The 23,577-nt window shown below is 32.7% G+C and overlaps 1 protein-coding gene across 1 annotated transcript; it reads right to left on the reverse strand.

Annotated features, from left to right (window-relative positions):
• Nucleotides 1-3,546: 3,546 nt before the first annotated feature.
• Nucleotides 3,547-23,099, reverse strand: LOC129261037 (ubiquitin-like protein 3). The gene is made up of 5 exons (XM_064114417.1): nt 22,900-23,099; nt 15,510-15,621; nt 11,291-11,377; nt 10,716-10,793; nt 3,547-8,037 (listed from the first exon to the last, which is right to left on the reverse strand). The coding sequence occupies exons 2-5, from the start codon at nt 15,595-15,597 to the stop codon at nt 7,985-7,987; spliced, it is 306 nt and encodes a 101-aa protein (XP_063970487.1). The 5' UTR covers nt 15,598-15,621; nt 22,900-23,099; the 3' UTR covers nt 3,547-7,984.
• Between the last annotated feature and the right edge of the window lie 478 nt (nt 23,100-23,577).

The following is a 23,577-nucleotide window of genomic DNA, read 5'->3' on the forward strand; positions in this document are numbered from 1 at the left end:
TCAATCAAAATCTTATCTTAGTTGAGCTATACGGTGTAAACCATTGCTTGTTTTCCGGCAAAATGTGAAATGCAAAGCAAATGTCATTTGTGCAAATACAGAGAACTGGGAAGGAAACAAAGTCCAATTAAAATCAAATTGTAAAGCCTTGCTGCATTTTGCCACCACAATTCAGACACTTACATGCCATTAAACCATAGACTGTAACTGATAACAAATTAAGATTCTGAAAAGCCAAAACACAGTGATTTTGTGGTAAATTTGAAATGAAACACTCGAGTTGTGGGTATTTCTCATGCTCGCTAATTAGAGCCGAGGCATTATTAATTGGTGATGAAATGAAACAGTACAGCAAGAAGAAACCTATCAAGATTGTGGAGAGTCATTACAAATGTCTTGAAAAGAGAACAGTACTCTGTGACTTATTATGCCTATAATACTGTTCACTTGTGTTCAAGAAAAAAATAATTGATTTTTCGTCTGGAGACATTTTAGAATAGCATTGTATCATGCCTCATATGAACCAATTTATACATGCGTAAAATGGATGTGCAAAATGCCTAGGAAGAATGTAAGAGAACAATGGTGAGGAATGTCCAGTGCATGATCATAACTTTCCTCACTTTAGTTCCCATCTTGCATTTGGCAGAGATAAGCACCATAACAGTCTTGAAAGTTCAAACGATCTTTATAATTATCTTTATTTAAGGAGTGAAAATATATCTAGTTTACAATCTTTTCAACTTCTACTGTACATGTGGATTAGACATTCATGACATTACGTATTATTTTACAGAAATACGGATGCTTGAAGTGCATACATGTACTAGTGTACAAAGCATAAGTCAGTTAATCATTTCCATTCCTTTACACTTGCAGGATTACTCTCATTCAGATATGAATATTTTCTATCACATACTATGTTTTTGTATTATCATATATCTTACTCTTAATCTAGTACCCATTGTTCTCTTTACCTTGTCCATGAATAGTTTATCCGTTTTCAATTCTGTTAATCAATTATTCTTAATTGAAATCAACCGGTTATCAACAAGATTCCTTTACTCATTAATAAAGTCTTCAATGAAGGGAAATTCCTGACTCTATCCGTTTCTTATACCAACCCTCTCCCCCCCCCCATCAATATCTGTCTTACCAATACAAGGCATCTATGTACTGGGGCAGAACCAAGGGGGTAGAAGGTGCGGGCGCACCCCATAAAATCGGAAAATGTGATGGCACAGCAGACAGTATACCTTCACTGTAGAATGAGCAATCACCTCCCCCTTGACAATTTTTTCAGAAAAAAATTTGCACCACGTAAACATCTGATTCTTGATCCATGCCTAATGTATGTACCGGTAGTCATTTGTCATGTTAACGTCCCACTACTCGTATAGACAGTTGAGTAAGTACCATATCAATTGAAATGGAAAGGCATTAAAAATTTGCACTGACTGGTTTTCTGATTTTTTTTTTTTTTTAGATATAGAATTAGATTCACACAGCTTTATCATGTATGTATTTACAAATATTTATGACTATTCAAATTTCCTAATATATATTAGATATAAGTTAGTTATGGCTGGGATAATACATTACTATATGCTAAATTTACTGTTAGTTCACAGTGTTCCCCACAATTGAAACTGATTCAGAATATTAATGGGGACCAATCAGTCCTGTAAGACTATACACCTTTAAATATATTTATTTTATGCTTCTTTGATTTTAATGATAGTAAGAAAGTTTGTTTTGATAGTGAGGAATGTTCCATATTGGTAGAAACTGAAGACCATATGAAAAAGTTGCGGAAAAGCAAGGATTCTTCTTCACTCCATCAAGAAAAATAGAATGAGACTTTTCCTCAATACATTGATCTAGGTCTAGACTGATTACACAGAGATAAGAATGTGGCACTATTAAACTGAATAGGAATGTAAATTGTATTATCCCATAATACAGTCAGTCTGCTGTAATATCTCAGGCAAAATACAAGATTGTGTCATTTTGTTTCTTGACTGTGTATTAGGAATCTATATGTGTAACCAATCAGATTAAACTCTCAATAATATGATCAATAGAAGGTACACAGACTGTGTTGTGTGTCTACCAAAACACAAATTACATATGTAAATAAACATTGGTAGAAACTGAAATGGTTTCATATAGAACAGTCAAGAAAAAATATATTTTGCCCGCCTGTGTTCAAATTATAACATTTCCAACAAAAGAGCAAAAACCAGGAATTCATATGACTTTCATAGACCAATTTCTCAAATTTGTTATGGTCAGGGGCCATCTCATGAAAACATCCCATGTTTGAAACATTATTGATAGTTAGAAATTCTATTGAAAAAAGAAATATTTAAGTTGTCATGGAAGCTTTGTGATGGATCTTCTCTCTGAAATTAATCCACTATAATAAAATACCTCGCGTGGGTTGTGGTGGTCTTTGGGCACCTGACCCATCATCAGTTAAAATCCAACATCTCAATATCAGTTTCCAAATGTCATTTTTTGCAACTTTCTATGAATTCTGACACTAAAACACAATGTTATCATAAAATGAACACGATCGAAATACTCATAAGCATATAAAACTTCATCCTATCATTAGGTAACAATAATATTTTGCTTTTTTTAGTATGAGGGAGTAGGCACAAGTGTGAGATTTTTTTTCCTGTTTCACATTGAACTACAGAATGAAAAATAAACAAAACATAAAAGGAAAAAGTGTGTTATTTACAAGTAAGAAATGGACATATAATAGGTATGTTGTACAATTGGTGATATTTTTACAAACACACTGAATAATCACCTAGTAATTTGTGCTACATAGCATGGCCAATTTACAATTTTCTCTTTCTTTAAAAAGATTACTTCTATGAGATGGTTCAATAAGTATCATCCAAGCAAAATAAACAAATATGAATTAAATGCAAATGAGAAAGCAAACCTGTACACAGTTGTACATATAAATTCTCTATAATTATGTTGATTTATGCAAGAACATAAATAAAGAAATCACTAATTATAAACATAGTATGGATGTTTATGAACACAGTATTGATATTCTATTCATGCAATCTGTATCATAACACACATTTATATATATATATATATTATCAGATAATTTTACAAGATTAAAATCAAAATTGGAAACAGGAAATGACGAGGAAAAATAAACAGAAGAAGTAAACTTTGTTTTCCTGTTTTTATCTCTCAAACATTTATTCATTCATTTCATTCCAAATTCTTGAAATATTCAGCAATATTTCTTAATATTCTGCATAAACTATAGAATGTGTTTGTGTAGTATACATTAAATATACTGTATGTTCTATCTAATTCTAGTTAAATATATCTATCTGTGTTAGTATATATATGGTGTATACAGACAAACATCATGCTCACATAATATAAATTGCATTTGTTAAAGTCATTTTTATCAATTCTTATCTAAATCATGTACATATTTTATACAAAGTCTTGTCATTCTTAATTTACACACACAGTCTCCAGCTTGCCACATTTACAAAGAAATTTACATCAAATCATTGCTTTTAATCAAACCAACAAAATTACAAATCACTCATTTAAAAATAAACGCTCCTTCAATCACTCCAACTCTGAGGTTGATAGCACTTGGCAGTGTACATTGTACCGACTTGTGGATTGTGTCATAATACCTGGCACATCATGGTACGCAGGAAAGAAAAAGAAAACCTTTGGACTTTTATCATCTTTAAATACCTACAGGGCAATGTATTCCCTACAAACAAATAAAAAATCAAGGAGATTTTACTTTTAAAAGGAGATCATTCTACTTCTGCGAAGAAAATGGTCCTTTAATAAGGACATATACTTCTCACTTGTGCAGATAATTCTCCTTCAGGAGGAAGAATATTCAATTTAGGGATTTATAAAAAAAAAAAAAGGAACCACTCATCACTTCTATTCATTTGGTTAAATATTAGCAGGAATGAGATTCTTTCAAGATCTGTAATGCACTAAGCATCAACAGAAACACTTAGCAGTTGCGACCTTTTTGCAGAAACTCGACCACAAAAGGTTACAGATCTTTAATAACACCTTCAAACCACAACCAAATACCTTCCATAAGACAAGAGAATTATGATGTGCAATCCAGACACATTTATTTTGTACCCTGACTCGCCCGAATATGGTTGCATTAATTACTCAATTAATATGAAATATTGACAGCTAATCACTATTAAAGAGGAAGTACAGCAATAATAAACTAATGACAAATTAAAATGGATTTTTAAAAATTCTTGCGCTAACCAATTTTGCACTATAAATATTCATGTATGCCTAATGATATGGATAAAATAGTGAGAAAAAAAATAGATAAAATTTAATTCATGTGTATTTTTTTTATTCTCACCCCCCCCCCCCCCCCCATGCTGCTTACTCTATCTTTCTAATGGTGTATGCTATTTTCTTGATTTGACCTAAACAAAGAAGAAACCATATGAAAAAAAATCACATAAAAATTAAACTAAATCAGTTTATTAGTTTGTAGATGCATCATTAAATTCATTACTATCCAGGAGATTGAAACAGTTGACTGTCAACAAAATCAAGCTCCATCCAAAATCCTTCATTGCCACGGAAACAGCCCAATGTGATCATAATTCTTCAGTGAAGGTTATTATTACATCATGCAGTTATCAAACATTATTTTTTTTCATACTATATAAGTGTATGAGAACCACTTCAAGATGCAGTATTGTATACAGTAGACAAAGGCGTAATTCTCATATTGATTTAAATGTGATTAGACTTTTTAAAGGCAGGGATACCAATATTTCTAACATTGTTTTACCCAGCATGGCATTTTTATCAATATTCCATCCCAAACCATAGAAAGTATATGATTGTAACAGTATTTTGGGTGAAAAAAAGGGACATTTCATGCTTTATAAATATACATACAGTAATTCATTTGTTGCCCATAAACAATCATGTTCCAAACTATAGACTATGAATTGTGATCTCTTTTTTGAAATACATGTTTCATTCGAATCCACATTAATGTATTCAGTCTATCATGAGTACAATAAAAAACAATATTTTTTCCTGTTTAAAATTCATTTGCAATGTACTTATACTTTTTAATACACAGACCTCATGGTTGCAATTAAGTTTGTATGCAGTGTCTTCATGTTATTCCTTGAAGTCATAATCAGGTTGATTTTTCTGTTATTATAATTTATATGCAAATTTGAAAATTGCTCTGTAAAAATTACTTCTTAAAAATGTGCATGTATGCATTGTTAAATGAATGCTGTCATGAATATACAATAGGTGGACTGATGATGTAATTACCCTACTTTCCCTTTTCTTATGTTATTACACAAATCATATTAATTATTGTTCATACATGTGTATATACATGTATGTCTCCCTTGGAACAAAATAGTTGCAGCAATGATTATCTTACAAATTCAATCAAGAGTCAATCCAATTTTGTTTTTATTCTTGGAGGGGACAAAATGTTGATAAATATAATAAAATACAAAGAATAAGTGGGGATATGACATCAGCTGGTGCATTCCATATTCATGAAGACATGCACAATTCTGATGATTTTTGGGGGTCTGATTTTACTTCATCTGTTCTAATCACATTAATTTCTGCCTGTAGTACCCCTTTAAATTGCTTAGTAAATCATATCTTAATGACTTGATAAATAATACACTCACAGGAATTTCAATTGAAAGAAAACAATAAATGTAGTAACTGCATTCTGTTTGAAAACAATGACTTCCTACTATTAACATTAGTATTTGTTATTTAGTTACTGCGCACACATATACCTCTTAATAGTGTTCAAGACATTTCATGTGCCAAATTGTATTTGAAAATTGATAAATAGTGCATGGGTGTTCCAGACTCCCTTCACTCATCCATTCAACATATATTAACATTTTTTCAGACTAGAATCATGGCCGTGTTCCAATTTTCAATAAACAAATATGATTAATTTCCTACTTAAGTGCATGATACATCAATCATACATGCATGAGTGATAGATGATAAACTTGTGATTAAAGGCACTATTTTCCCTGTGTTATAAGTCATTCTTCATTGGTAAAAAATGAGCAGTCATAAATTTCTAAAATATAGCATGTATAGAGCAAATAAAAATATTGTGAATTTTTTTTAAGGTTCAGTACAGGAAAAAAATCAGTGAAAAACCTAATTTTTTATGAAGGGGGTGGGAAGGACATTTATGTAATTACCTGGCAGCCTGATTAATAATTAGCAGAACTTTTAATATATTCCACAGATTTTTTTTTTTTATCTGGATTTGAATGGATGCATACACCATTTGAGAAACCAATTTGGATTTGGCTTGTAACACATTACTTTTACCCGTTTTTCATTAGGATTGGCAATTAACACATACATGTTTTTCAAATTTCATCCAATGATATTACAGTATGCAAGCTTGCCTGATGTAACAATTTCCAATTTTTGTCTTTCAATCTGAGGGACATGGGTTCAATTACCAGCCATAGCATGTTTTCTTTCAGCAAGAAATTAACCAATATAGTGCTCCACTCAACCCAGGTGAGGTAAATGAGTACTGGCTGGAAGTAATTCCTCAAAAAGATGTGAGCACCAGAATAGTTCTAAGACAAGCTTAGCCAGGGTAATATAGGAGCGCCTTGAGCACCTAACAAGGTGGATACCTGCGCTATACAAATCCTATGTTATTATATTACTATTATTATTTTCATTTTTTTCAGACATCAAATTCAAAAATGGATATGAAGAAGAGAGATCCTGGAATTCCATCTAGGAATGCCCTAAATTAAAGATAAACTGACCTGAATCCTTGTTGGACATACACAAGAATCATTTTGCTTTCCGTAATTCACTTGAAATAAACTTTTACTAACCTTGGGTTTCTTCTTACACTCAAATGTACAATGTTTTCTGGAGACTTGAAATTGATTTCTCTTCTTTAAATGAAAATAAACTGCATGTGAAATGTAGACAGAGGTGCTCAAAAGTTAGTGAACCCCACCAGAAAATGAATAAATTTAAAGTGTTCTAAGTTTTGTCATGTTTAGATATCTAATTGCAAAGTCAGGGGATAAAATATTTCATTCAATAAAGTTTGTATCTCTGGGCTCACCAAAAATGTTTGTGTTATTGTCTATATTCAATACTTAGCATGACAGAGTGCATTTTGTGATGGGTTCACTAACTTCTGAGCACAACTGTACATGTATTTTCATCGAGAGCCAAAATTCTTTCAGTATTACCTATAGATGGTATTACAAGCAAAGGGATATAAAATGAGTCTCCCTGAACATATTTATACTTTTAAGTTTTCAAAATTAATATAGTTATATTTGTAAGCTACAATATCTTGAAGTAATCTAATCTAGACATGCAAAACTCCCATCAATGTTTTTCTTTCTTATAGTAGGGTTAGTGTACACATTACAAAATGTTATTATTGTATTGGGAAATTTACCCCCCAAAAACCCAACAAAAAAGGAACATAAAATTTACTCAAAACCAGAAGGACTTGATCATGTGGTATAATGATACTGGTTATTCTGTCTCTGAATGGACAGTTTATCATTGAATCATTCAATCAACACACACATAAGGTCTCACATAGCACTAGAAACGCAGGCATGTCTGTCTACCGAATCAATGTCTGAATACGACTTGTGAACATTTCCTGAGGGCCAACAGCCCTTGCATACAAATCAAAAATATAAAAACTATGCGAACAAAGCATGCACAAGACTCCATGTTGAGATGATACATTGATGATACTTCTTGTTTGGGCATGTAGGAATGATTGTTCAACGTTTCAAAATCGACTCTGAGAATGAGTTAGAACGAGGTCCAACAATATATGGATGGTATCAGGATCTTCATAAAAAGTTCAGTTCGTGAAAGTTGTCACGTTTTTTCCAAGTAGTTTCTTTCAGAGAATCACACAACAATTACTCTCCTCTGTTTTTCCTCGGTTTCTCTGTCCTGTAAAGGATGAAAATAAAGAGATACATTTATTTGAGTAGATTTATAAATTCAGATTATGTAGATAACACCATTTAGGATGCATTTCTGGGGTAATTGGACATGGGTGGGTAGCAGGTCAGGTGGATAGTGACCCCCTTGCCCCCCCCCCCCCCCATATCCAGTGTTATTCAAATTTTAAAGGAAGTACTGGTAGGTGTTGTTTGGCACTCACAGAATTATGCAAATATACATGTGTACATGTAACCTAATGGCAGATGTCAGGTTGGTATTTCATGTAACAATATCTGAAATGATTGAGTTTATGATATCAACCTTTTGCACAGTCTGGCAATCAATCTAATTCAGACTAGAATTAAAATAATGGTCCATATGGTAGTAACATACATATGTGACTGAATATTTGAGGCAAAGTCTACTGTGATACATGTCAAAGTCATAACCAATGGGACAAACAGGGCAGTGAGAAATGTGAGTTATGAAATTTAAAAGTTTTTGGTTTGTGATGTCATACTTTTCTTACAAAAGGGTATATGAAATGATATGTCTGAGGATGATCCACCCACAAATAAAATCCCTGTCATTCTTTTTTATAGAAAATTTCATTTAAAAAATGTATATATGGAGAAGCTGTTCGACTGTGATGTCACAAAATGGAAACTGTAAAAATTTATAACTCTGTTATTCTTTGACAGATTTTCATCAAACCTTCACCAATACTTTTCTCTTATATTTCTGCCTTTATTAGGACCAACTCATTGTCAAGGTGAACTTCCCCTTTAAAAACTTTACAGGTACCAAGAATTGTTTTTATTACAAATTCCACTAGATGTCAACATTTCAACAACAAAAAAAAGTGGAATGCCTCTGGCAGTCTCGCCTGCATCATGCGATTCGATATAGCAGCAGTGCTGACTTTGCAAACAGCTATTGAATAATTATTCACAAAAGAAAACATTCATATGATAATAATATACTACGTCCATTGACCAAAAATAACCTTTGACCATGATCGAGTGATCTAAGATGTGTGCAAAACAATCATTTATACTTGATTACCCTTATGTCTATGTTTCATGAACTAGATCCATAAACTTTCTAAGTTATGATGCCAATTCAACAAATACCCCGAACATGACCAAAGTTCATTGACCCTAAATGACCTTTGATCTTGGTCATGTGACCTGAAACTCACACAGGATGTTCATCGATACTTGATTACTCTTATGTCTAAGTTTTATGAACTAGGTCCATATACTTTCTAAGTACCGGTAATGATGACATTTCAAAACTTAACCTTAGGTTAACATTTTGATATTGATTCCCCCAACATGGTTTAAGTTCATTGACCCTAAATGACCTTTGACCTTGGTCATGTGACCTGAAACCAAGGCAGGATGTTCAATAATACTTTATTACCCTCATGTCTAAGTTTCATGAACTAGGTCCATAAGTTATGATGTCATTTCAAAAACTTAACCTTAGGTTAAGATTTGATGTTGACGCCGCCGCTGCCACCGCCGCCGCCGTTGGAAAAGTGGCGCCTATAATCTCGCTCTGCTATGCAGGCGAGACAAAAACCTTGCTTTTATGAAAAGTTCACCCTGATCTCAAATCAAGCTCTTTTCATTATCATAAAAAAGAACCAAAAATTAAAGCTGGACAAAGATCAATCTTAAAATTTATATTCAACAAAACATCATGCATACTGTTCATTCTCAAGTTTTCTACATTTAAAAAAAACACTCAACAGCGTACATGTACTGTATCTGACAAAATGGCCCTGATCAAGCAGCCTACAGCATGATTACCGTAGTACAATCTCTAAAGGTTTTTTTGTAGCACAAAGAAAACAAGGTAAATGATTTCTTTTTGGATATACCGCAAAAAGCGTATTCAATTAATTAGCAAAGGGGTAGAGGTGTGGTGTAGTGTATGTCTCTATTAAAAACAATGTGCAATGCATACTTGTCTAATAAGCATTATATCTTGCTAAAATGTGATTTGCATGCCCATTGACAAGAACCAATTTTCATTACACTGTATAACTCATGTATGTGGTTTATAAACCAACAAATGTATATGCTCATGATTTGAGCATTACATCTTTCTTACAATGGTAAAATGTAAACACTCTTAGATTCTGTCTCCTAAACCTAATATTGCACGTTCATTATTTTTCATCCTTTGTACAATATAGACAGACATGTAGTTTTTTTTCATAAGGGTAAAATGTATAGTAAATTTTGGGATGCCAAGAATTGTCAGAAACATGTACTACATACTATAAGAATATTAAATGATGGAAATTGGGATAATCACTCATTTAACAAGACTGAGGAGTGACAGCATTTTTAAAAAGGGTAGAAGAAAATACTACTGTAACAGCACTTTTCAACTCTTTTTCACTCTTTCTATTTTGCAAATGCAGTGCTTATGCTTCAATTGTACACACCAAAACCATCAACATTCATCAACAGAAACAAGTTTCAAGTAGATATGGTTCAAATACCTTATAAGATATCAAACATAAAATACTATTGTTATGTTAAATAAACAAACCCTTTGCTTTAACCCAACCATACTTTCAGAAGCATGTTTCCTTGATTTTCAGGATCTTGAATCATATTTGAATTGCATCTTGAATTTGCTTTATTCAATGAGTGAGAATATCAAACCTTGTGAGTTGGGTTCTGGTAGGGTTTCTCGTGCCATTATATGCATTGCTGTCGTCTTACCGAGAGGCAACTGTAGAGCTTTAAGAAGAAAATGACAAAATGGAAACAAAACTTCAGGAAATCGAAAACATTTAACACTTAAATTACAATAAGCTATTTAATTTGCAAAACCAAATACATATTTATTTTCAAGATGTCACATTTAATTTTACTGTTCCGTTGATTTGTACATGTATGACAACTGCATATTATGAAAATTGTCAAAAATTGTAAAATCAGCCCCAGCCAAGTTTTTGTTTAATTTATGTGTAGATAAACATACATACAAAATTACTTTAAACTTAACAAGGCCCATTTTAATCTTATCACATGGATCAATAAAACAAGAAGTAAGGAAATAAATAATTCTCGGTTAACAGTACATCCTGCAAGTTTATGAATATGCAGAAACAATTATAAAATGCATGCAGTATTTTTGGTTTTAATAGTGATACAGAAGATTACCAGGAAAAGGGAAATTAATTTTTTGATAAATGTTTTTCTTCTTCGTCTCTAACTACAGTACATGTACTCACCCCCTAATGATACATTTCCATGAATAAATCTTCCCTGGTATATCAATCGTAGTATATGGGCTGACCGCACTCTGTGATTCTCCCAATCTGTAGAAGAGTAAAAAGACATAATATTTGATTCTCACAGACTCAACAAATAATTGTTAACATTTGGATGATATATGGATTTACATTTGGATTGACTTTTGGATTACACATTTAGATGTAATTAAAAACACATATTGACAAGAAGTGGCATTTATCTACTGATACATTGGGATTTAACCTTTTACACAAATTCATCATTTGGCACTACAGTACATACATGTAATACACTAATGTCCGTGGAGTGGAGAGCGTGTGACTAAATTAATACATGAACTTTAATACACATTCCTACATGTAACTCCGTGAAATACCCTCTGATACCAGAGTATGTGTTGCCCCATTAGATCAACATTTATTCTTCAAAGTAGCACCATTTGTATTCTTACATTTTCCATTCTAAAATCTATGTTATTTTTAGAATCCATTGCAATGCCAATTTGAAGATTCTGATTATTTTACTTTTTTTTTCTCAACCACTAAATAAAAGATGCATTTATAACAGGCATTATTCTGAGTCAATATTTTTTTTTATCACATCCTTAACAATTAATGTAGGAGGCTTTACACCTAAAGTTTATTTGGGTGAAATCACAAAAATGTGGTAACTTTTCCCAAACAGATTTAAAATAAAGAATTCAGCAAAATTATGTGTGAAATAGTGTGATAGCAATATTCCAATGAACCAAAAAAAAAAACAGGAGGTATTATCATGCAGAATTTTGACACACATTTTTCTACTGCATGCAAAATAAAACAAGTCTTTTTTTAAATCTAAGTACTGATCCCATTCACTTCAACTGATCATACAAATTAGTGTACAAACGATACTTTTGAATTTTGAATTGAAGGTTTTCATTTTTTTTTAATATAAAAAATATTACTGTATGAAATACTGTAAACCAGTACAAAGTTCTCCTTTGATAGTAAAGAATTATGGCATGTTTGATCAAAGATGAATGTCTGCTTTTGTGACAGATATCAATTAATTCAATACAAATTGAATTCATTACTGAAAATGATATAAACATCCTGTATCAGACATTGTAAGTATACACTGCATTACAAATTTATCAGATTGAGACAATGTACATGTGTTATCTTATGTTGTATTGTCTGAGGCAAATGAAACAACATTGTAGACTGTCAGCATACCAGGTCAATGTTCACTTTAAGGTTCAACAACGAAATCCCCCCCCCCCCAAAAAAAAAAAAAAAAAAAAAAAAAAATCTTGAATTCACCATTTCAGAATATTATACATGTACTGTACATGTAGTCAATTTTCACCACTTCTTGATACAACCATTACCCAGTTCTAACTTCTAAGGGAATAAATAGCTCCTTTAATGGCCTTCCGTACCTTGCTCTCAAAAAGAAAACTGACCTTGATCTTTGAATAAACAATGTTTACTCTTAACACAGTACATATATTACAATACATGAAGAAACAAGGTGGATGTACCTATACCTAAATGATATAAAAAATGTATTGTCCAATGTCGACTCCACATGATATTCTCATCAATGATCATACAGTGCTCTGTAATAGCCCTACAGTACATGAATCTATGTGGGCATCAGATTCACCCATACCGAGTACTAAATCTTTTGATGGCCTGGTGGTAGAGTCGCAAGATGAGAGGTTCAAATCCTGCAGGTCCCAAGATTTCTTCTAACTTTATAATATCAGATCGATCAATGCAATCTTATTTACTGGGTTGAAAGCCATACAATATACTAAGGGTGCGTTTATGCGCCACTTTTTCACCCTAGAATCAGAATCATGATTGCGTTATTAAGTCAAAAGTGAAATTAAACGTCTTTCAAATCACAAACATGAAACACGGAAAAAGGGGCGTTTGGAAAGACGTTTCTGTAGAATCACGAACGAAAAAGGTTGTTTAAACGCAATCGTGATTTGAATCATAATTCAATGACGTCACTGTGTCAGGCTACTTTCAGTTTGACTCTTGCCAAGCTCAAGGTGCGCGATGTGCTCAGATATCACTTGTTGTCATGTTCAAGTTCTGTGTTGGTCATTGCATCGTCCACTGCTTTTCATTTTTTTGGTCATGTCTTCAACTTCAAGTTCTAATATAAAATGAACTAACTGGACAGACAATGATCTCAGATATTGTTGAGTTAACAGTGTCAATATCAAATTGGATCTACGCTGAAATTCACTTCCGAACACTATTTTCGATAAACCAAGAATAGAAGTAAACAAAATGAGGTAATAGACTGAATTCTGGAAGCAAAAGATTGATTTTTCGAGAGCCGAAACACGTGCAAAAAAGTTGACCTATACTCCCTCTGTCAATTTGCGCACTAGTGATGCGCACTGGATCGGCCCTAATCCGAGGAGAAGCAGCATTGGAATGAAGGTCATCTGAACACTGATTCTGTGGTATTGTGATTCATGTTTGTGTTTTAAATCATCTGGGTATACCCTTTTGACTCACTCTGCTAGCTAAACTAAAAAAACATTTTGTTTTTGTTTTTTTCATCAATTTTGGTATGTATGTGTTGTAAACATGTGAAATCATATGTATACCTCTTAAATTGTAAAACATGGGATAATTGATTATAAGGTGGGGATTAACACTGATTGTACCCATCGATGATTAATAGTCAGATTTATCTTTTAAAGGGGAAGTTCACCCTGACGAAAAGTTTGTTATAAAAATGGCAGAAAAAATATCAAAAATATTGGTGAAGGTGTGAGGAAAACTCATTAAAGATTCAGAAAGTTATTTATAGAATTTCAAGTTTTTTATTTGTGACGTCATAAACAAGCAGCTGCCCTTTATGTTATGTAATATAAAATGCATAAATTTCATTTTTTAATCATGGTTCATGAATCATGATGACTTATTTTTGTATTTTCCTTTTAGGAGCAAGCGTGAAATGATTTGTGGATTGATGTACTGAAGATACAATAAAAAACATTTTCAATTTTCCGGGAAATGAAATAATTAAAATTCTAATAACTTTTTATTCCTTCATGGCTTTTCACAAACCTTTGTCAATATTTAAAAAAAAATTCTGCTATTTTTACAATAAACTTTGTGTCAGGGTGAAGGTCCTCAAGAATGAACAGATCAGTCTCTAACAAATAAAAATCCTAATGCAAAGTGGTCCTTACAGTATGAGTGAATAAGGGTCCATATGAATATTAGACACCGTTCTCATTACGCTTTCTAAAACTAGTTTACTGGGGAGTGTTTCATCAACATTTTCATCCGACAAGTTGTCAGATCTGACATCTTTCTCTGATGTTGATTGGCTGAGAGGTACTGTTACTATGGTAACTGTTGGATAAAATGGGACTTGTCGGATAAAACGTCCGACAAGTCCTTTCATGAAACGCCCCCCTGGAAACCGGTTCAGGAAACCAGTTTGGAAGATCACTATACTAGCGTTCCCATTTGATCACACGAAAGTGGTTTTCAAAACCACTTCACGTAAAGCCATCTTATTGCTGTGGAAATGCTCTCAGTGGGGTGACACGTTTCACATGAAATTCGAAACCACAGCGTAGGCATTCTACACCTGTCGTGTGGAGTAGCGCGCTAAAAATGTACGAAGATCGCTTCCCGAAGAACGGTTGTGTCCTCACTTACGCTAAAACCAGTTTAACGAGGCAAAGCAATCTCGACAACTATGTACATTGCGAGGTGGTTTTATGAACCGGTTTGGACGATCGCTTCGACCATTCTCATTACACGTTAAACTAGTTTCCACAAAACTAGTTTCCAGTATAAAAATTCATGTAGTTTTAGGAAGGTAGTGAGAACGGTGTCTTGGGGGTGTTGCAAGAAAAAATTTGCGATCAATCGCAAATATTCTGTTGCAATTTTACAGTTGATTGATCACTTTTAACTTTAGCAAATAAGATTACACTCCTTGTTTCATGGAGCAGATTAGCAATCAATCGCAACTTTGCAATTAATTGCACGGCATGTGCTTGATTTCGGGAATGAAAATAGACTCGCAATTGATCACAAGTTTCATGTAATGCTCCATTAGTCTATATGTGAAAGTAGTCCTTATGAATAGCAGTCCTTACAAACAAAGACAGGTCATGATGTACATGTAGGGACCCTTATGAACAGTGAACAAACCCTATATTACCTGGTGGCCAGTTGTCAAAGACATGCTGTGCTACATCTGCTGCAGTGTCTTCAGGCACAAAATTGAATTCTTTGTTGTTCCCATTCATGGGATGTATAATTCTAAGGGTTATCTGCAAGTGGAAGACAAGAGAAAATAATAAAACTTAATTAAATAGGAAAATCATTATCCCTAATACTAACACATTACAATAAAGAATTTTGTAACATAAGAATTAATGTTTAACTGGTTGCAGTGAACGTGGAGGAATATCAATCAAATTGAGTCCTCATTTGAGCAGCCTTACAAATTCTGAGCATTAGTATTTTAATTTTCATCATTACATTGTATTTCTATATTATTCTCAATTTGCATAATTTCATCATTATAATTTGTGGGGTGTGTAAAAGATAGAAATCAACACTCTTTCTTCAAAGTAAAATGTAAAACTGTATTCAATCAAACAATGGACTGGATTAAAGATATTTTATCGTTGACATCATTACTTTTCATTACATTTTATTTAATCTATTTTAGGGACAGAGTTGGTGCACATTATAGAGCACACAAAAATACATGAACAATGGAGTACCGCATCAACAGTAAATGATGACCATCAAAAATTATAATTAGAATTTATTATCATTAATTATTCAAATGAGGTACATGTATTGCACTTCGCACTACTTAGAGCTGGGAAATAAAATTAGCAGTTTTGATACAGTACATATATATCTAGACAATGAAAACTTCACACCATAAAAAAAAAACAGTTTACCACAATAGCTAGGTTTTAAAAATACATCAATACTATTAAATGCATGTACATGTACATGTATCAGGGGTGTAAGTGTTCATAAATAAAAAGATATGAAAAAAGCAGTGTTGAAAAAAAAACTAAAATAGAAAGAACTCCCACACTTTTTGTACAGAGGAAAGCCCAAAATAAGCTGAAATTAAGCTAAAAATCAAAACCCAAAAATTCTGAAATCAGCTAAAAATCTGAACTCTCACACCCCTGATGTATATTAATTGCATGAGAAAAAAATATATTTCATTTGCCATGGACAAGGTAAAAAAAATGCACTGGGGAATTGTCTGCAGAAATGTTCTCATGGGACATGGGGGTGGGTTATCTATATCAATGTTTTGTGGGGGAGGGGTGGCATACTTGGAAATTTAAAAAAAATAATGATCTTCCTCACATTTTGGTGGAATTTGCTCAAATACAGTGTACACTGTACACGTACATGTATCATGTATGTTACAAGAAAGTAAATTTGAAAATTCTGGGGTAGCATTTTTCCCCACTAATTATGGCCATGCTGCTGTGGGTGCTGTACACATAATCCAGTACAATACACACATGAGACTACTGTACTGTACATGCTTTATTGTTACAACACATTTAAAGGGATGGTCCGGCCTGAAAGTATTCATAGCTTAATAAATAGAGTAGAATTCACTGAGCAAAATGCTGAAAATTTCATCAAAATCGGATAACAAATAACAAAGTTATTGAATTTTAAAGTTAAGCAATATTTTGTGAATACAGTCATCATGAATATTCATTAGGTGGGACTGATGATGTCACATCCCCAATTGTTCTTTTGTATTTTATTATATGAAATTAGGTTTATTCAAATTTTTTCTCCAAGAACTAGAAAAATTGGATTGACAACTGATTTAGTGCATTAGATATTTATTGCTGCAACTTATTTCATTATAAGGGAGACATATTAGTCACACACGTATGAAATAATGAAAAAATTATGATTTTATGTAATAACATAAGAAAACGGAAAGTGGAGATATGACATCATCAGCCCACCTTATAAATATTCATGACGACTGTTTTCACAGAATATTGCTAAACTTTAAACTTCAATAACTTTATTATTTGTTATCCGATTTTGATGAAATTTTCGGCATTTTGCTCAGTGAATTCTACTCTATGTATTAGGATTAAATATTTTCAGCCCAGACCATCCCTTTAAACTTGTAACATAAATTGTATAGTGTTGTACATGCATGTAACAAGATAATTTGAAGAGAGATTTTCTTCTAAGGACATGGAAGATGAGTATTTAGAGACAGAGAAAATTGCTTGTTGGCATGGTAACAATACATGTACATGTGTATGTACTTATCTCAACTCACTTGGGCACATAGTCAATCCAAATGATTAACGTCCTTCTCAAATCAGTTCATTCATCTTTAAAAAAAAATCATTACTGCACCTGGGTTTGCTCAATACTGGCAATCTGGCATAAACAGCTACATCTATAGACATCACATGTACATGGTTGAAAGCATATACATGTAACAACCAGTCTTTTTTTTCTTCTTTTTTTACAGTTATACAGTATGGTTTACAATTATATCTCTCATTTTGTAACAAAAAATACAATCCATTTTATTTCAATAATTCATGTAAATTTCTAAATTAGAATATACTCAAATTAATTGACTTAAAGTTTTTAAAGAGGAAGGGTGGAGGACCTGGAATTATTCACAAATTATACAAATTCACTGTTATATAATCTCATAATTTCTCACACATTTGTACTATATAATATTCTGTGTTTATTTAGTTTCTCCATGTTTCAAAATGTATGCGTTTTCAACTCATATGAAAGTCAGAAACCAACCTTGTTAGTTCCAATGAGCAACTGTACTGGCCTTTGCATATTCTCAGAAAACAAAAATTGTTGTGGATGATCGAAACAGGTAAAATGTGTTATTTATCTCCCTTTCTGAAATGCATTTTGTAGAACTGGTTTTAAAAGCATGTTGCAAATCGCCAAAATTGTGCAATTCCTGACATTCAAAACGACAAAGGGCTTTCAGAACCCCATAACAATAAAAACATACTTGTGGGCATTTTCACGGTATCTGACGTTACATGACACAATTTTTCACACCTTTCATTGTGTGTACATGTATCTCCAAAACAACAATTGATGGGAGTTTGCTTTTGATATAGTTAATAAAGTGAACCTTGCTTTATACATGTACTCTGATACTAAGTTTTTCTATGACTATGTAACCACATTTTTTACGCATCAGCAAGCAAAAATGTGTTGGTAACTGACATTACGCAAAAAGGACATGCAATTTCAGGGTGCTCAGTAAAATTGAATTATCTCATGTCCCTGAGTACATGTAGATAGAGAAATAATTTGAATATGTAAATATACCTTCATTACTCGGTTCAGATGTGTCAAAATATCAAATAATTTGTTTTTGTCTTTGGGGGGCTATGATAATTTTTCTACGACCATGCTGGTAACTGACATTACGGTAACTGACGTTACACTTAATTTCCCATAGAGATAACACATGGAAGTCAAATGTGTGGAATCATTGCATTGTATCTTCTCTGCAGAGCTTCACATGAAAGTGAGCTTGATGTGGAAGTATACCTGAGTTTCTAGGACCATTAAAATGAAGAAAAAAAATCTTTTTCTTAATTCCTTTTCTTTGATTTGAAAATTTTTATTATTATTTGTCGGTAACTGACAATACACATTAACAATAGGGTCATTCCATGGGGTTGGGGCAAAAATTGTGACATCAGGGTCAAAAAATAGAAATGTAATAAATGAAAAGTTTTTTTTCTCATATGTTTCATGGGACAATTCTTCAACTAAATCCACTTACAGGCATTTCATACCACCCTGCATATTTGAGTAAATTGCGAAACAAGATTTGACAAAATACCACCGTTACACGGACATCATTTATCATCCTTACTTAGACTATACTCTCCCACTGTCAAAATAAAAGGGTTGATCTCAATTCCTCTTCATAAATATTTTGCTAACAACATTTTTAGTCACTTTATTCCACATTTTCCAACATGGCATATATATTTTGAAAGATTTAGCATCAATAAATGGAACTTGATGCTCTGTGTGTATACCAGTGCCATGTTCTGTGTCGTTCTTTTTTCTCACCAGTCAAGAAAATTCAATTTATGATGGCATGTAGAACTAAATAGTTGACAGAAGTCATGCCTCAACAGAATGGAATATTCTTTTTGGAAAAACTCAACTACTCTTTCTGGCCTAACCTTCTATTTTTGGTGTTACCACCGTTACATGGACATCATGTCTCTGTAACAGAGGTATAATTTGAAGCATTGTAAGTTAAGGTCCATTAATGGTCATCACATACCAAATTACACCTTCTGCCTTAAATTATTTGCACAAGATCAATTGATTATATTAGAAAAAAAACATTTTGCATGTCAAATTCTTTGCAAATAAAAGAAATTTAAATTAGAGTTTAAACAAAGAAAAATGTACAAAATTATTGACAAATTATGTGTCGTTCTTTTTTCTCACCAGTCAAGAAAATTCAATTTATGATGGCATGTAGAACTAAATAGTTGACAGAAGTCATGCCTCAACAGAATGGAATATTCTCTTTGGAAAAACTCAACTACTCTCTCTGGCCTAACCTTCTATTTTTGTTTGGTGTTACCACCGTTACATGGACATCATGTCTCTGTAACAGAGGTATAATTTGAAGCATTGTAAGTTAAGATCCATTAATGGTCATTACATACCAAATTACCCTTTCTGCCTTAGAATATTTGCACAAGTTCAATTGATTATACTAGAAGAAAAACATTTTGCATGTCAAATTCTTTGCAAGTAAAAACACTTTAAATTAGAGTTTAAACAAGGAAAAATGTACAATATTATTGACATTATATTTAAAATCATACTAATCCTCAAGGTTTCACTTCCGTCTGTCTCTGGAAACATTTATGTTTCTGTCTAAAGGGGAAAAAACGAAACAGTGCTATCTTACGATCTCCAAATCTTTTATTACTTTGAAATATCTCCTTCAAGATATTACTTTCAAATGTAGATACCTCTGTTACACGGACATCATGTCCTTGTAATGGTCATATTGAATAGCATTACTTGAATATTTGACATATTTTTCTAGTATCAACACACTAATGCAAGTTAACTCATCTTACTCAAGTGTAGAAATACAACATCTACAAGCAAGCTTCTGTAATTCATATCAATGAACAGGTAAAATGTTTTTTTTTTATTCATACACAATTATAAAATTTTTTGATACATTTGATACAATATTCAGGTAAAAAATATGTAGGGAAAAGGTACTAGTTTAGTTCTTCTAAGCTATGGTTTTTCAAGACAAAACGAGACAAAGTTGACATGGAAGACATGGACAACGCATTTATACCTTACACATATAAACTTGTTCAATTTGTTAACTCTAATTTGTTTTACCTCAGTTACATGGACATCATGTCCTCAAAATGGTAGTGTAGAAGTGACATTAATTAAAATATAATCATGCCATCACTGGAACTTACATACATTAGATAAAACATTAAGTTCCAACATGCGAAAAGGACAATTGTAAAGTACTTAGTGGACAAATTTAATTTAAAAAACTCACCACCTTTATATCTTCTGTTTTTTTAACAGAGTTGTAAGCGAGAAAGTAAAATGTACTAAGCTATTCTAATGTTCAAAAATAAAACTGCAAGAACTCTTTGGTAAACTTCTTCCTGGCAAATGCAAAAAAATTTATTACACTGTACACTAAACCTGACTATTAAAATTAACATGCAATATTTCTCTCTGCATTCAGGTTACAAGTTTATGAACTTCAAGAAGACTGGTGACCCAATAAGAAATTTCAGTTTGGAAGAGGATTATGTCAATGTCACAAAGTGGATGGAGGTAGAATTGTGCCTCGCCATCAGGCCAGGAGTACAGGTCACCAGATTGACACTTCATGTACTGAAGATATACATTTTCACCTTGAACAGAGGCTACCTGTAGTTGAGAAAAATAGTATTTGGAAGTTTGACTATATTTTTTAAGCAATAAGCAAATATTTTTTATATTATATCAAATCATTTACTTATTTATGTCTTGACATTTTCTCATTAAAGGGGGTGGATTACTAGGGACAATGAATCTGATCTGTTTTTGCAAAATACACAGTAACCTTCACTTTGTATTTTTTCATAGCAAATAGAATTCATCATTTCATAGTTCATAAATTAAATATAAAGTTACGTTTTATAGAAGGTTTTTGTATTTGTGTTGTTGTGTTCTACTTTGTTTTCACAATACAATTACTTGCCCATTACCTTTTCATAAATTATCTGTACTTCAATTTCATTTCTCAATGGATTAATTTAATCTAATTTTATTCTGCATTCTAATCAAGGGTGGTTATCTAGACAATTCCATTAAGTTTTTTATGACCATCCTATTTAATTTTCATCGCTGAAGTTTAATTGTTCAAGCAATTACATAATATATGTATGTTTTATTGGAATTAAATGAATTAATGGAATTCAAATCTGCAATTTACCTTCTGATACAGCAAATAAACTCTTGTGAAACAAGCTTGATTGTGTCACATTTTCTTTTGTTCACTTGTACATGTTTTAAAAATCTCATTATATTACAATAAAAAAAATCACATTGAAAACAATCACACAGGCTTTTGCTTTCTGATAAAACGAACCCCCCCCCTCTCCTTACAATTGAATATATAAAAATCAAAATACAAAATATTGAAAAAATATTGAGAGAAAAAAAGAATGTGCTGAAAAGTATAACATTCAACAAGATGAAAAGTTTTGGGAAGGTTAGGCCTACAGCCAAGAATTACTAGTAATTGGATTATGGCCATGCTTCATCATACACAAAGCACATGTACTATGTGTAGGGGGTAGTAACATAAAAATTATTTTGCCCCCCCCCCCCCTTCTTTCGGATTGGGATCAGCTGACAAGCAAAAAAAAAAAAAAAAAAAAAAAAAAAAAAAAAAAAAAAAAATGGGGGGGGGGGGGCTGCCTCCCCCGTGGCGCTGCCACTGGTTCTAAACTCTCATTTTTTGGGGGAAATTCAAATTTGATCATCAGGTCTTTGATACCCATATTAAGTAGAATCAGTAGGAGCCAATTTATTAAACAAGGCGAGATTTTGTACCAAATCTGAGATGTCAGCATGATCATCGGTGATAGAGCAGTTTTGAGTACCGGTATCCATTGGCCTATTGAAATAACATATTTCGGTGTTGAAAAAAATCAACTAAATTGCGATTGAATCATGTCAGCTAACATTCAAAACATGTTTGCACGGAATCACAGTAATAAAAACATTATTTCTTTGGGGTCGTTTAGCAAATCTGGAACAAACACGGCGATGTCTCAATCACATATTTCACTTTTACTATTACACGAAAAGATACATGTGGGACTGTAGTAAAAGATTATGGAAAATTAGCGAGATTTTTCAAACTTAAAAACACTTTCTGCATGATAATATAGTTTCACATTTTAAAGATAAGGTTTAACTGATTTTAAAATACGAGTATCGGGATAAATCTCCGTACTTACGTCGCTTTGAAAGGGAAAACATCGTGGAGATCCAATCCACCGTTACAAGGACATTGCGGGAAGATTCCCAATTGCAATGCTGCAAAACACCCGATATCATAGCCGTTCATGTGCACGTGGATTTCGGCTAACATCCCGTCCGTCTGATACAACGACGGTCTCTTCTCCGGTCTCTCCTTTTTACATACGCGGTGAAATGTGATCCACCGTTACAAATTTGGCCCGGACATCGCCCAAAACATCGGCGACTCTCGATTAATTTACATGACATTAACATTGGTTTTCAAAGCTAATCTTTTGATGAAAAGTTGCTTACTGCCTGCCCTTTATTTCTGACACATAACTTTGGAAAGAATGATTTCTGACTTTTAGTTATTTACCACTTTACCGCCGTTACAGAAAAAAATAAACGCGGACATCGCATGTAACGGTGGTATGCGATGTTGTAGGAATGATTTATGATATGAAGCCTCTTTTCATTTGCTATCCCATTACTGTTTTGTTATTAAACAAATGTTGCTTTATCAATCATGGCCATTTGAATTTGACTAAGTTTATCTTTTAATTAGATATCTTCAACTGAAAATGACCATTTTGGATGTCACACTTGGTACCCCAAAAAAGAGTCTGGACATCATCATTTAAAGTCTCACCATCAAAAATACTTGAGGTTCAACA

This window comes from Lytechinus pictus, unplaced genomic scaffold, assembly GCF_037042905.1.
Source record: "Lytechinus pictus isolate F3 Inbred unplaced genomic scaffold, Lp3.0 scaffold_19, whole genome shotgun sequence".
Taxonomy (NCBI): domain Eukaryota; kingdom Metazoa; phylum Echinodermata; class Echinoidea; order Temnopleuroida; family Toxopneustidae; genus Lytechinus; species Lytechinus pictus.